The following is a 15,667-nucleotide window of genomic DNA, read 5'->3' as shown; positions in this document are numbered from 1 at the left end:
TGCCGGAACTTCTCATTAACTGAAACTGCTGAGATTATTGTTGATAGAAACAAAATGCTGGAGTAACTCAGCGGGTCAGACAGCATCTCTGGAGAAAAGGAATAGGCGACCTTTCGTGTCGAGACCCTTCAGACGAAAGGTCGTCCATTTATTTTCCCCAGAGATGCTGTCTGAACCGCTGAGTTTCTCCAGCTTTGCGTGTCTATCTTCGGTTTAAACCAGCATTTGCAGCTTCTTCCTACAGATGATCACTGAGGCGAGAAGGTTGTAAAGTGCGGTCGGAAGATTTGACACACTTACTAATTACTCCACTGAGACATTGAGAGAGGCGTAGAGTATGGGTCGTGTTAGAATGGAGTGCAGAATTATAGTAAGCCGATGGTATGATCGCGCTTAGATTGATGAGAGTGAGGGCTGGGGCTTGGAAAGGGTGTTGGGCAGATCTGTCTTCTACATGCTTTTAGCCTGCCTAGCACAGGGAATGACAGGGCATGAGCGGCGAGCGCAGTGCAGCCGTCCGCACAGTTTGCAAGTAAATCGCCGTTTCACCGGGAGAGCGGGCAGTGTAAACTGTGAAAGTTGCAGAGACACGCATCACCCGGCCTCTGTACTGGAATACGGCGGGGAACCGTATGTTGGTGGAGATGGGGATACGAACCAGGGCGGGATCGGGCCCAGGCAATGTAATATTGCCGAAAAGGATCGATTGATGCAGAGACTGAACTCAGTCAGCACCCTCCCGCTGCACAGGGACTTTTAAAATTAAAGTTCATGATTCTGGAGACAGCTTCTTGATTGTCAGCTTGAACTAATGTATCCGGGCTTCTGTGCAACTGGCTGATCACGCATTTCTTGACCACTGATCACTGTGAAGCGCAAGAGTAGACGTTATCTGATTGGTCGCTCGGGGGTTTGCGAGTGTGGGCGGACGTGTGGGCGCCATATAAACGCTGCCTCCACGCATCGCAGCTCACGAGGAGCGCATGGTACGGGCGAGGATGACGACAGTCGCGATCTCAGAACATTCCGGCGATAGTGAGCCAAAGGAGGAGTGTGCCGGCTACATCACCTACAGCAACTTCGACTTTTGCGGATACCATTTAAAGATCGCTCGATTAGTGGATGATTGCATGGGCGTGTCCGCTTATGTCTGGGAGGCTGTAAGTCCGCGGAATAGTTGGACTAACGGGAAGCCCATTCCTTACAACTTGCTTACTTTTTGAAACTTAGTCACAAAATGCTGGAGTAACTCAGCAGGTCAGGCAGCATCTCGGGAGAGAAGGGATGGGCGACGTTTCGGGTCGAGACCCTTCTTCAGAAACTTAGTAATCACTTCCTTTCCGATGAACTGTCTCCCAACTGAAACGTTAACTAGGTCCCTCTCCGCAGATGCCGCCTGACCCGCCGGGTGTTTCCAGTATTTTCCTTTGTTTTATTTAAAGTAATGCTTTCCTCTTCTTTCCGTTGCACGGATTTGGAAATCCTTTCATAACAGAAAAAACCCTTCAAATGGATTAGCACGGTTAGAACGTCCCGTGGGGGGGTAGGGTGAGGGGAGGAGGGGTGGGTGGGGGGGGGGGGGGGCTCTGGGTCGGGGTCGACATTGCATCTCTCACTCGGACCTTGGTTGTAATCTGCTGTATTATCAAGTTTAACATGAAATAAACGTGGGAGACACAATGATGCGGAGTAAATAATCTGACCCCAAGAAGGTAATAATTCCCTTGCCTCTTGGAATTGTTGAGTCTCATTTCCTCGCCCTTAGTGGCCAAATGTCGGCGATAGACACGATATGCTGGAGTAACTCAGTGGGACAGGCAGCATCTCTGGAGAGAAAGAATGGGCGACGTTTCGGGTCGGGGCGTTTCGCTTCAGACTACGACAGGTCTGGGTAAGGTAGTGGTGCAGCCCTGGCGACGAGGGCCATGTTGGCTGTGGGTACCGTTGGCGGTTGCGTCTAACTATTTTCTCATGAAGGGTTCAGCAATTCTTTCGGAACCAGAAAAAAAATCAACCGGAGAGAACAAGACCCGGTGCAGATTTAGCATGCAATGCTAGAAAATCCCAGCAGGTCGGACAGCAACTTTATAGTGAGAAACGGAAATGTTTTTGTAATCCAATGCCCTGCCATCAGAACAGAGCAGGGATGATCTGATGGAGAAATGTCCAGTGAGATATCCTCTTCCTTAACAAATGATATCTGCTCCACAATGATCAGATCACTTTCTCGTTCTCTTTCCAGTGCGTTTCATTTTCTCTTCCACGTCTTTGCAGGGGATCGCTCTCTGTCGGTACTTTGAGAAGGAGGACATCAATTTCACGGGGAAGAAAGTGATTGAGCTGGGATCAGGCACGGGGACTGTTGGGATTCTAGCATCCCTCCTCGGTGAGTGAAAAGATTGTGAACTGAACGGATCAATCACATGCAAAATAACAAGGGGAATCTCCATCGGGGAAAGTGACCAAGTGCAATGTGGAAACAAAGAATCGCAGATGCTGGTTTATACCAGAGATGGATCCAAAGTGCTGGAGTAACTCAGCGGTTCAGGCAGTATCTCTGGAGGAAAAAGGGCAGTTTCGATTCGGTTCGGTTCGGTTCGGGACCCTTCTTTAGACTGAAAGTTGGAGGTGGTGATGGGGGTGCGGGGGTTGGGGTGGGGGGGGGGGGGGGTAGTGCTGGAGTCAAGAAAAGACCAAGATCGCGTCCGGCAACAAATGACCTCAGGCAGGATGGTGCCCTGGCAGAACAATTGTTGGCGACGGAATGTGTGATCCCAAGAGACATACACTGTGGTGAACTGTGGAACTGGTTAAATGACTAGCTCGGGGAGGGGGGCAAGGACGGGAGGGGAGAGGAGTGTTAGTAGAAGTTACTTAAAATTAGACAATTCAACGTTCATCCCGCTAGGTTGCACGCAACCCAAGTAAATATTAAGTGCTTTTCCTCCAGTTTACGTGTGGCCTCACTCTGGTGATGGAGGAGGCTAGGGGATGAAAGGTTATTATGGGAATGGGAAGGGAAGTTGGCAACCGGGAGATCCAGTAGGCCTGGGCAGTAAGTTGTAAGTGTTCAGGGAAACGGTCGCCCAGTTTATCTTTGTTCTCGCCGATGGACAGGAGCCCACGGATGAGGTAAGAGGAAGTTCACATGTACTCCCTCTTACCTCATTTACTCAATCGGGTGTTCCAGGTGTGGGTTCCTTTACATTGGCGAAACCATACGTACAGAGGTGCACATGCACATATCCTGTACATCGGCGAGACCAAATGTAGATTCGGCGACCGTTTCGCTGAACACCTTATATTTCGATTAGGCAGCTTACAACCTAGCGGTATGAACGTTGAATTCTCTAACGTTTATAACATATGAACGCTCCCCTCCACCCCCCCCCCCCCCCCCTTGCCCCCTTCCTCTATCCTAGTGGTTTAGATAAAATATATTTGCTCAGTTAATTTCAATATATGTTTCTATAAGATCCCCTCCCATCCTTCTAAATGCCGGTGAATACAAGCCCAGTCGATCCATTCTTTCATCATATGTCAGTCCCCCCCCCCCCCATCCCGTTAATTAACCTGTCGAAGCTGCGCAGCACTCCCTCATTAGCAAGAATGTCCTTCCTCAAATTAGAGACAAAAACTGCACACAATACTCCAGGTATGGTCTCACCAGGGCCCTGTACAACTGCAGAAGGACCTCCTTGCTCCTATACTCAAACCCTCTCGTTATGAAGGCCAACACGCCATTTGCTTTCTTCACTGCCTGCTGTACATGCTTGCTTACTTTCAGTGACTGATGTACAAGGACACCTAGGTATTTATTCACAAAATGCTGGAGTAACAGCAGGTCAGGCAGCATCTCGGGAGAGTAGGAATGGGCGACGTTTCGGGTCGAGACCCTTCTTCAGTGTGAAGAAGGGTCTTGACCCGAAACGTCGCCCATTCCTGCTCTCCCGAGATGCTGCCTGATCTGCCGAGTTACTCCAGCATTTTGTGAATAAATACCTTCGATTTGTACCAGCATCTGCAGTTATTTTCTTATACAAGGACACCTAGGTCTCGTTGCACCTCCTCTTTTCCTAATCTGACACCATTCAGGTAATAATCTGCCTTCTTTCGCTGAAAGAAGGATAACCAGTAGATAACAACATATTTATCCACATTATGCTGCATCTGCTAAGCATCTGCCAAGCATCTGCCCACTCACTCAACCTATCCAAGTCACCCTAGAGTCTCATAGCATCCTCCTCGCAGCTCACTCTGCCACCCAGCTTTGTGTCATCCGCAAACTTGGAGATGTTACTTTTAATTCCCTCGGTTAAACCGTTAATATTCCTACAAGGAACCTCCCCTATCCAACCACCTCTCCTAATGGAAGGTCATCTTACCTGCCTTCTGAAACATTGGTTACACATGGAGTGCTGTGTGCGTCCTGGTCGCTTCACTGAAGGAAGGATGTGATTGCATTGGAGAAGCTGCCTGCTGAGGAGACTCGCCAAGATGAGGAATAAGGCATTGCAGTTTTAAGAGAAGTAGTCCTTTCCCTTAGCTCAGTTGAGGCGGAGGAGAGATTTGATAGATTGAAAATTAAGAGTGAGGTGGATAGTAAAATCACTTTTCCCATGATGGGTGTGGCCATAATAAGAGGGGGCTGGTTTAGGGTAAGACGGAGGAGGTGCAGAGGGGGGGGGGGGGGGGGGGTCTGGGATGAACGTATTTTAAACAGAGCATGATTGGATTCTGAAATGCAGTCCAGGTGGAAAAGGTGGAGGCAGGTGCACTCAGAATAGTTAGGAAGCGCATAGAAAGATAAACATGGTTAGTGTACATAGATAGGTACAATGGGCAGCGTAGCCATGGTGGGTCGAGGTGCCTGTTTCTCCGTTCTACTACTCGATGTCACTCTCTGATCATTTCTGAAATCCTCCATCAACGAACAGATGGTACAGCACGAATGGGCGATGCTTTGGGGCACGGCTCTCGCTCGGGTGCGCCTTTGGTTGCTTAAATAGGACAGACAAACAAAATAGGCACGATTTTGTTTTCTCTCGTTAGGTGGAGAGGTCACCATGACCGATAAGCCGAAAATCCTGAGGCAAATAGAAAACAATGTGAACATCAACATCCCCTCTGCCTGCAGGCACCGTGTAAAAGTCCAGCCCCTGGTATGGGGTGAAGACCACACCAGCTTTCCCACCGATTATGACTTCATACTGGGCTCAGATATTGTTTACAGCTCAGTTTGCTACCCGGCGCTTGTGGAGACGATGCGCCATCTCTCCAATCAAGGAACCACAATTTACCTCTCTTCCGAATTACGAGCGAGGAATCGCTCGCCTGCCTTTCACGACGAGGTTTTACCTCAGCACTTTGAATGCCAAGTGGCTGATACGGTGGAGGACAAGGACATTGTTGTATATAAAATGACAAAACTTTGTACAATTCGTTAACACGGGCTGCCAAACAAATAACGTCTGGGAGTTGGTGATCGAACACTTGGGTTCTAACCAGCCTCCCATTCATTCTCTCAGTGAAACGTGACAGAAAAAATGCTTAGCAGCTCTAAAAATGTATATCCAGCTTTGTCCCGAGGTTGGAAATGTTTTTAATATATTAGTCAAGCGCCTATTTTCCATGCGTGTGCATCCAGTGTTGCAAGCCTATTTAATGGTCTCTGATTGCTTCCCCGCTGACAGCTTATCACCGGCTGCCTTATATTCACGCACTAAAGTCAGGCAATATCTAACGGACTTGCTTGGGCTTTGCCACTATTAGCCTACGAGCCTAGCGTCTTGGTTATATCGCACAGTATCTATTAAATGGCAGCTTTTATTTCTAACGAACTGGTTTCGTCCATTACTTTAAAGCATTACAAGGCAGTTTTAGCCGTAAATCCGAACACATCAAGATAAACAACCTTCAATTTAGTTTATTCTTCAGTTTAGTTTATTGTCACGTGTACCGAAGTAGAGTGGTCAGCTTTTGTTGAGTGCTAACCAGTCAGCGGACAGACAATACGTGATTACAATCGAGCCATTCGCAGTGTGCAGATACATGATAACAGGATAACGTTTAGTGCAAGGTACAGGCTTTAAAATCCGATCAAAGATGTCATCATCCATCGCCTATTGCCAATTTCATTAACCTGCTTTATTTTTATTGTGGAATGACGCCATCGCTAGCAAGCCCAGAAACTGTTGTCCATTTTTAATTGCCCCTGCAGGATGGCCCTGTTCAGAAATTCCAAGGGCCTTCCGAGCGAGCCACATTTTCATAGGCATTGAGTGCTCATTTGGACAGCTAGCTTCATTTTAAACAAATCTTTTTCTGTATCTTTTAACAAATATTGCTGCCAGATATCGCCAAAGCCGACTGGAAATGCTCGATAAAATGTAATCGCATCCCCTCTGCTTACTGTTCGAATTATTTGCATGGAATTAGTAAGTAAAACATTTACATTTCAACTGAAGTCAAACACAAGGTCGAAAACGCACCGAGTACATTCTGATATTTTTATCGAAGCATAACGTCGAGATTCTAGATTCTCGCAGGGAGTTTTCAAAAAGATTGCAATTCTCTTGCTTTCATGAAGTACAATGATGAAATCTATCACAATATAGTTGTGTGCGCAGTTTTAAACATTAGGTCGTTGGGAACCGGTGACTCGATTGTTTAAGCAATTAGTTTGAAAATATAAAGAATTTGAGTTAGATATTTTTAATGATTTTAAGCAGTGTTTAGTTTTGCAAACTTAATGCTCGCGTTCTTTTCGTTTCTTGGTGGAATTATAAGCATGAGTATTATATTTAATTAGTTGCTCAAATATGGAGCAAACCGTAAACTAAACGCAGTGCGCAGTTGTCTATGCAAACAGATCAGTTTTAATAAAACCAGTGACTTAAACCGTGTCGGTTTTACTTTTCTCTCCTGACTTAGATTTCTGTTGGACGACACTACTGTAATTTTCAAACTGAGCGAGGTTGCGACACGAGCCACCGAAAACCATCAAATGGGCAGTGGCATGTGGGCGGAGCATGTTGGAAAGGAAAATGTTGGTGCTTCCTATAGTAGAGTCAAATTTAAAGTGGAATACTGTAAGCAACCTAGGGGGTGAATGCATTGGCGAGCAACGCTATGGTAAAACAGCGTTCCATTGCATGTAACCTTGTGACCAAGAGAGGAGACGATTACTTGGGCTGGTTTTATTTCAAACTATCATGCAACGGGAAAGGACAAACGAGACTTTATTCTACGAAATTGGAAAAGATGGGTGGTATGAGGATGGTTCATGATGGAGGGGCAGTGCGGTGTAGGTTAGATGGCATAAATAATACCCATGAAAGGTAAGGTAGTAGGGCATTTGTCAAAGGGGAACATAAAAGATAAAAGGGGTGTGAATGTACAATGGTTGCAAGAGCTTCTAACAATATGTAAATAAAAACAAGATTGCCAACATAAGTGTGGAGTCATTGTGGCAGAAGTGGGAGAAATATGAGAGATGAGAATGAGAAATCGATGCTGTAAACGAAAAAAAACCCACATTGTTTACGCTCCAGAAGGCTAAATGAAGCAAAAGAGATAGAGTTAGGAACCAAAGATCTTCCGAAAGTGAGGAACCTGATGAAATATATGTTATTAATGAAGATATAGAAAACAGGGAGGCTAATATACGACGAGCCTTCCATGTGATTGCCTGAACCATAGGATTTCAAAAGGTGGCTGCAGGGACATAACGTACCTCACAAGTATTACCACTTCCTGAAATACCCCAGAAGGACCGAACGTATAAATGTAAAACTACTATTCAAAAGGGAAGGAGAGTAAATGTGGGAAATTTTAGACAGCTGTCTAATGTGAATAATTGGTGAAATCCCGGGAGTAAATTGGTAACAGAGCAATGGGAAAAATCAAATATTACTCTGCACTCAACGTTGTGTTTGACAATTTGTTGCATGCTAATTTTCCCTTCAGGGCACCAGGAGACAACACAGAAGTATATAAATTATGGGAGGCAGAGATAAAGTTGATAGCCAGAGTCTTATCTACCATGGTAGGGTTCCGGTGAGAGAGAGGAGGTTTTAAGGAGGTGTGAGTGGTAAATTATTCACACAAATAACAGTTACTATCTGGTAAGAGCTGCCAGAGGAGATGCCCCAGATGGCACGATCTGGCCACGTAGTTTTTCTGCCAGGGCCATTGCCTAGGGGGGGGGCGGGGTTTGCGGCTCCAGGTGGCGGGCATCAGTCGATCTGCCACACGGGACCTAATTAGTTTTTACTGCAATGGGTTAAGGGTTTGGACTTTGATCATCATCATTCAGCGCATTACTCCTCAGGGGGAGGGTGGGTGTTGCGGCTGCGAGGGAGGCCGGTCCTCACCCAGTCGCGGAGGGTGTCGAGGAGAGGCGTGTGCTTGGAGCGAATCGGGCCGAGCTTACCCCTGCTCCGCCAGAATTGCTCATCGGGCCCAGGCTCCGGAATATTTCCCTGGAGCCGGCACCGACACAACATGACCCGTTTTTCCGAGATGCTCAGCGTGCTGTTTTGTGACGCGGAGAGGCGTGTACTGTCCAGGTCGCTCCCGCTTGCACCTCCTTGCCTTTGTCTTCCGTCTGGACATGCCTTGCCATCATGCCGAGGCTTGGGTGTATTTATGCTGGGTGCTCGGAGAAAGCTCGGGCAGTAGATTGTTGGGAAATATTGTTTCTTCACACAGTTGTACAGGGCCTTGGTGAGACCGCACCTGGAGTATTGTGTGCAGTTTTGGTCTCCTAATCTGAGGAAAGACATTCTAACCTTAGACGGAGTACAGAGAAGGTTCACCAGATTGATCCCTGGGATGGCAGGACTTTCATATGAAGAAAGACTGGATAGACTAGGCTTATACTAGCTGGAATTTAGAAGACTGAGGGAGGATCTTATAGAAACATATAAAATTCTTAAGGGGTTGGAGAGGCTTGATGCGGGAAGATTGTTCCCGATGTTGGGGAAGTCCAGAACCAGGGGTCACAGCTTAAGGATAAGGGGGAAGTCTTTTAGGACCGAGATGAGAAAACATTTCTTCACACAGAGAGTGGTGAGTCTGTGGAATTCTCTGCCACAGAAGGTAGTTGAGGCCAGTTCATTGGCTATATTTAAGAGGGAGTTAGATGTGGCCCTTGTGGCTAAAGGGATCAGGGGGTATAGAGAGAAGGCAGGTACAGGTTACTGAGCTGGATGATCAGCCATGATCATATTGAATTGCGGTGCATGCTCGAAGTTCCGAATGGCCTACTCCTGCACCTATTTTCTATGTTTCTATGTAACATACAAATGGATGACCATTTCAGCACCAGAATCTCAGAAGCTTGTTGGATTGCAACGCCATTATGGAAGAGATTCAGCTTGATTTATTAGACCGCCACTCCAGTGTGAGTTTAAAACATCTTTTTCAGGTCTCAATATATCAAGCGATGAAATCAGTTTATTCAACCTTCAATTACAAGTCAATGACGCCAATATTTTATTGTCACGGCCACATGCCGCCAATGTGCAACATCGGCAAAGCCGTTTTGAAATACCATGTTTCCAGTGCCACATAACTTACACAGATCACATCGCAGATCTACCATTAATTAAATATCACAAATAATTTACCATTAATTGCATTCCAATCTGGCATTCACAGATTGGGTTGAAGGCGTTTGGTAGCTGAACTGATGCCCCCTATCATTTGCCCTTTAACTCTGGTGGGCGGATAATCGTTTGCAAGAAATATTTATACATACACTCCCGTTGTCTGCTTGGCCTGAAGCGGAGGTGACGTATTTACTGGAGACGTCACATCCAGGTAGGCAACGACAGAGTGACGAGTCTTGAGTGGTCCTACCTTCTCTCTGGTTATACTCTAGTTTTTAATGTAGGTATAAAAGGCCTTCGGGTTTTCGTTAATCTGACGCGCCAAAGCCATTTAATGGCCCATTTTGGCCTTTGTAATCGCCTGCTTAAGTTATTTCCCCTTTGCTTTATATTCCTCAAAGACCCTGTCTACTTTCATTTTCGTAAACCTTGCACACACTTTCGTTTGCAGTTTGACCACATTTACAACGTCTTTGGTTTTCCGGGTTTCCCTTACTTTCTCATTCTTACCCCCCCTCCTTACTAGACCATTCTTGTCATCAACTTTGATCAACTGTGCGTTAAACGGCTCCACGTGTCTGATGTGGGTTCATCCAATAACAACTCCTTTTAACGTTCCTTTTCGAGCTGCTGCCCAATAACGTTGAAATTTACCCTTTTCCAATTCAGTGGCTTCCAGATTGATCCCTTTCAAAGAATTCTCAAACTTTATGGAGTTGTGATCAATATCTCCCAAAAGGTCTTCCACTGAAACACCTGTCCAGGTTTATTTCCCATTACAAGATCTCGTTTATTCCCTTCTCGGGTTGGACTATCCACGCACTGCTACAGGAAAACATGTGCCGTATGACGTTCATACTGTGCCACAATCAAACCTGAATAGTGAAAGGCAGCATTAACAATGTTATGTATGGTTAACCGTAAGGACGATCCCTTATCACCCCAGGGCAGAAGAGCACACCAGGCCATACTAAAATAACAAATGTGCGGTTAGGTAAGCTCGGTAACATGAATCTCATATTGAATATCAAAGAAAATTTCAGATTCTGGAAATCTAAAATAAAAACATAAAATGCTGGAAATACTCAACGATGTCAGTGGACAATGAAACAGAGTTAACGTTTCAAGTCGAAATGCTCACTTCTCTTTCCTGATCTCACCGTCCATACAGGTTCAATTGGTTGTCTGGCCATGCTTGTCCCCAGTTTGTCCGCTATAGGTTATTGAGGGAGACGTTAGCAGTTAGTTAGAATCAAATCGCATTCGGAGTAGGTGCTATATCCAAATGAATATTTACCGATGCAACCGTAAAGATAAAAGAAGGCAGTGTATTGCATAAAATTCGAGCCGAATGGAGTATCTATATTTTCTTTGCACAGTTTCTCAACCGCACGCTATTTTTTTATGAAGTCTAGCTATGAAGAGGGACACTCCATGTAAGCAAGTTACTCGCCAATCCACTGCTTTGCGACCCGTGCTATTTTAAAATAAAAATGTGCAGAGTCCTGGGATTAATTTGTGATTCTGGTTAATTCCCAAGAAATTGACTTCGGGAATTGTAGTTGTGTCACTCGCATTCGGAGCTAAGGATACAGATCGCTGGAAAATGAATGTCATGTTCTCAATGTTTCAAAATATTGTAGACACAAATCACAGCGCATGATAGGCACATTACATACGCCAAGCAAAGCATCAGAATGAAATACAATTCAGTGAAACATTCCTTACTATGAGAACAAAACAACGAGCATTCTATGTCATTGAAGAAATGTTACATCTCATTCGGCTCGGATGTTGTTCAATTTTGTTGAGATGTTGATCGATATCATTCTTGGGGAACTCGATTGAATATGTGGCGTAGTTCTTTGCGATAGAAAGGTTTTTCAATTGATGCCAACTCTGTTCTACAAGACTGAGATGAGAGATATTTGTTGCACTTGGAAGGGGGGATTCTGGACGAAGTTCAATATCACATCATGCCAACCACATGTAAGAGGCCATTCGGCCGGTCGTGCAAATCGGCTCAATGCAACAGTAATCCAGCCATGTCTACCTCCCCGCCATCACCTCATAACCCTTCAAATTATTTCCCTGCACACATACCAACTCAATCTCCATTTGAACAATGCAGATGAATCTGCCTCAACTGTTCCCCACGCAGTGTAGTCCAAACCTGGACCATTCCCTGTGGAACAGCATTTTGTCTCATGTCGTTGTTATCTCGTTTCACCAACCTCGCGCATTCTCTGTCCATGGTTCTTGACTCTTCCGCCAATAGGATTACATTTTTATGCCCACTCCATCATACATTAAGCCTCTCACAAATATTTTCACTTCCTCTGTTCCATGGAGCACCACCCAGAGGTTCTCCAGAACGCCAACATAACTGAGATCCTTCGTCCTTAGAACCATTTGGTAGTCTTTTCCGCACTCTCCGCAATCATATCTTTCCCAAAGTGCGGTGCCCAGGAACGCAATGCACCAGGTGTAGCCCAATCAATGCTTTATTAAGATGTTTTAACTAATAGCTTTCTTTTAACGGGTTTATGAGTGCCTTTTCCACAAACCGCCGTTATGCACATCATTTATTTCCAGTTCTGTTTTACCATCATATTCAAATAGTAAGGAAGCTGCTTGCTAATCACTTGCGATACTCCTTTGACTGATTCATCGATAATTTCTGTCGATAATCTTAGGTCATATTAAAGGCATCGACATTCGGGTTTGCCACCAACCTCCCACTGGAGAAGAATTCAGGGCCAGATAGACATACTCGTCCTATGGACGGTCCGGAAGTGAAGCTACACGGGGGAATTACCTACTTGACCATGGAGCCATGGTTTTTTGCATTTATCAATGAGCGCATTGACAAAGTTACAAAAAGTCGTCGAAAAGTCTTAACTTCTGCTCGCAGCGGCGAGCCAGCCCTGCAGCCGCACATGGCCGTTTGGGGGAAGAGATTGTGGGAAGGTGGGATGCAATTGGCGTTTCACGTAAATTCAGTTTCACGGTAACTTTGTTTTCAGTGAAGAACACGTGTAAAGCGCATGTTCAAAGTGACTTTGTTTCATTAATAGTCTGGCAAAGTGAAGATAGTTCAAACATGATAATGCCAGTGACGTCCGGGAAACAAGGTAATGGAATTTCAACGTTTTTTTAAGGGTACTAAATTTCCCATAAATTAACGTCAGTGGAATGCCTACTGACGAGCGTAGTAGTACTTACCAGTAACTTATTAGTTTATAAATACAGCGTAGATCAAAATTAACTTTAATTGTACGGTAAATACGTTTTGTTTTGATTTGCTTATTGCTTCAATGTATTCAATTCCATTGCGTTTACGCTTCCTTTGATAAAACGATAACAAAATTGTTACTTAATTGGATTTCATGCCTTGCTTGCTCTGCAACATAGATCATGTAATTACGACTCCGTTTATCAAGGTTCGGCTTTGTCATTGCTAATTCTATCGGCTGTTTAATATTTAACGATTTTAATCACAATGTTTTTATTGAGCGTATCTGAGGTGATGCCTTAGATTACCCAAGAAACTGATCAATTAATAGCAATCGATAAGACAAATTTCTTGGCATCTCATAGGGAGCAAACTGAAAGGTATTGTTCCCAATGGAAAGATCGTTAATCGCGCTGAGATAATGCGTGGGGAGATTAGCGTGGAGGGGGAGGAATTATTATACCATCCACGTTGGGCCTGACATGCACAAACATGGGACATATTTTCTAAATAGCTGGAGGCAATACATTTGGTGAGCTGAACAATTTAGTGCGCCAATCGCACAAAGTGCGTCCACGTGTACAAAACGTGATTAAAGTGGTGACTCTTCATCCCAAGGAAGTTACTATTTATATTGGGGTCACATAAAGGTTTGCCTATACCCCATTTTGATTGTTGCATTTGTTGTTTAATATCTGCCTCTTGAAAAATTATATTGGCTATGAAACAATATTTTTGATAATATATCGCATCGTGCCCCTTCTATCTAAAAGACTGATGTGATTTAAATAATTTATAAGATCTGAGAGAGTCGGTTGTGTATTGAACATTCGAGATCATTGGGTTTATTTGTAATAATCAGAGCTTGGCCGCACGCTAAGTAGTTGTTCCACACAAAAACGAATGAAAGTTTGGAGTCGCCATTCTAAAAAGAAAACCTGAGAACTGGGTAGTCGAACATTTCACGACTAAGATCGTCAAGGCAATAAGGGATATTAAATGTCCATGGGAGGACGGGGTTACCAATTAAATATCCAGAATGCTAGAGCAAATTAGTAGGCGGAATGCTTGATAGAAATTCAGCCCGCCGGAACAGAGCGCCTCAGACTGTTTATGGGTGCGGGGAAATCCCCTCCTTCCATTCCGAACCTAATGACATGGCAGTTAACATTGCTAAATGCCTATGATTGAATCATCTTCCACTGGTACCTTTGACAGATGCCAGTATTTGAATCAAATAGATTTTCCGCTCTTGTAATCTTGCACTGACTGCATACATTTGAAACTGGGAGCCAAATTGGAAAGATGAGCGTGAGATATGACTTGTTTCATTACACGAAACTTTGCATCCGGGCATAAACTATGTTTTGCATCACTTCGCGTGATCAGCTTTATATAGACTAAACCTCCCACCATTGACTCCACCTACACTTCACGCTTCCTCAGAATAGCGGCCAACAGAATCAAAGACGTGTCCCACCCCGGTTATTCCTTCTTCACCCGCTTCCCATCCGACAAAAGTTAGGGAAGCTTGAAAGCGCACACCTTCAGACTCAGGATAAGCTTCTCCCCCTCTCTTATCAGGCTCTGGTCCTTCCATGAGATAGGGTACTGTCCGATTCACCTCTACCCTATTAAGAATATCGGACTTTGTTAATGGAACTGTTCCGCTAGCAGACTGAAAATTATATTCTACAATCCGTATCTTCTCTTTTGATCTATTTATTGTATCTTAGTTTGACTTGATTGTATTAGTATGGATATTTCTGATCTGTTTGGATATGTTGCGACAAACCTTTTCACGATACCTCGGTACACGTGACACTAATATACCTAAATCTAAGATTCAAGACCCAAAAAGTCGTCTGTCAATTTCCCTCCACTGATGCCACCTGGCTCGCTGAGTTCATCCGGCACTGTTTCTTTCCCCGTGATTTTGCTCAACTCTTCCTAAAACCCTCACCCCTCGACACATTTCACCATTCCAGTATTCCGCCCCTCTTCAATCCCACATGCACCCGTTGCACATCAGTGCTGTTGTATAACAGGTGCCAAGAATCTTTCGTCACCAAGGCTGGCTCACCTGACCCAGTGCAGCACTCGCAATGGTAAATCTGATACTCAATCGTGTTTTCAAACGACCTCTAACTTGGTGCGAGTGACGGAATCTTTCAGCAACCACCCCTTTCACCCCCTCTAGCTTCCAGTATCTGGACAACCTCCCCAAGCTCGACCATCCTCTGGATTTCCGCCTTCTTCTGACTATGTTCTCTGCAGCATTCTCGACTATAATTGTTCCGCCTTGTTATCAACATATTGTGGCAGTATCCATTAGCTCTCTCCTTAAACCACATTGCATCTCCACCCTTCTCAGCTCATTTGATATATTACGGAATATACACTATTTTATTTGACCAGGGATCGTCTGGCCCGACAATTCCCTGTCATATTCTTGAATTTGTACCATCGGAGTCCCTATACGAATGAAAATTGCCTTGTTAACTGAGCTACCAGTTGATTGTTACTGATAGAAAACAAAAATCTCATGGCTGTGCAGGAAGACTCCTGACCGGTGGAACTATTTTCCCGCTTACCTGTCAACATTGCAATGATTAATCAACGAGTGCCACCCCCAATTTATACTGCTGCATGCGATTGCCCAATAACTTTGGACGCACGATTGGCTGTGAGATGTTTCAATACACCAGAACTGGATACATAACCGGAAGTTTAACTCTTCTCTTAGACTCTTCTCTTCTCTTCTCCCAGCGCGCCACGAACGTTTCACAGGGTCGAACAAGAGGGAAGAATAGAACAA

The 15,667-nt window shown here is 44.8% G+C and overlaps 1 protein-coding gene across 1 annotated transcript; it reads left to right on the top strand.

Annotated features, from left to right (window-relative positions):
• The first annotated feature begins 998 nt into the window (after positions 1–998).
• On the top strand, positions 999–5,447 carry LOC144597592 (EEF1A lysine methyltransferase 3-like). Its single transcript, XM_078407086.1, has 3 exons — positions 999–1,160; positions 2,275–2,386; positions 5,053–5,447. Exons 1-3 carry the CDS (start codon positions 999–1,001, stop codon positions 5,445–5,447), a joined length of 669 nt encoding a protein of 222 aa, XP_078263212.1.
• Positions 5,448–15,667: the final 10,220 nt, after the last annotated feature.

Source organism: Rhinoraja longicauda, chromosome 10 (genome assembly GCF_053455715.1).
Source record: "Rhinoraja longicauda isolate Sanriku21f chromosome 10, sRhiLon1.1, whole genome shotgun sequence".
NCBI classification, from domain to species: domain Eukaryota; kingdom Metazoa; phylum Chordata; class Chondrichthyes; order Rajiformes; family Arhynchobatidae; genus Rhinoraja; species Rhinoraja longicauda.
Note: the sequence above shows the minus strand (reverse complement) of the source record. Positions and strands in the feature narration are given on the sequence as shown.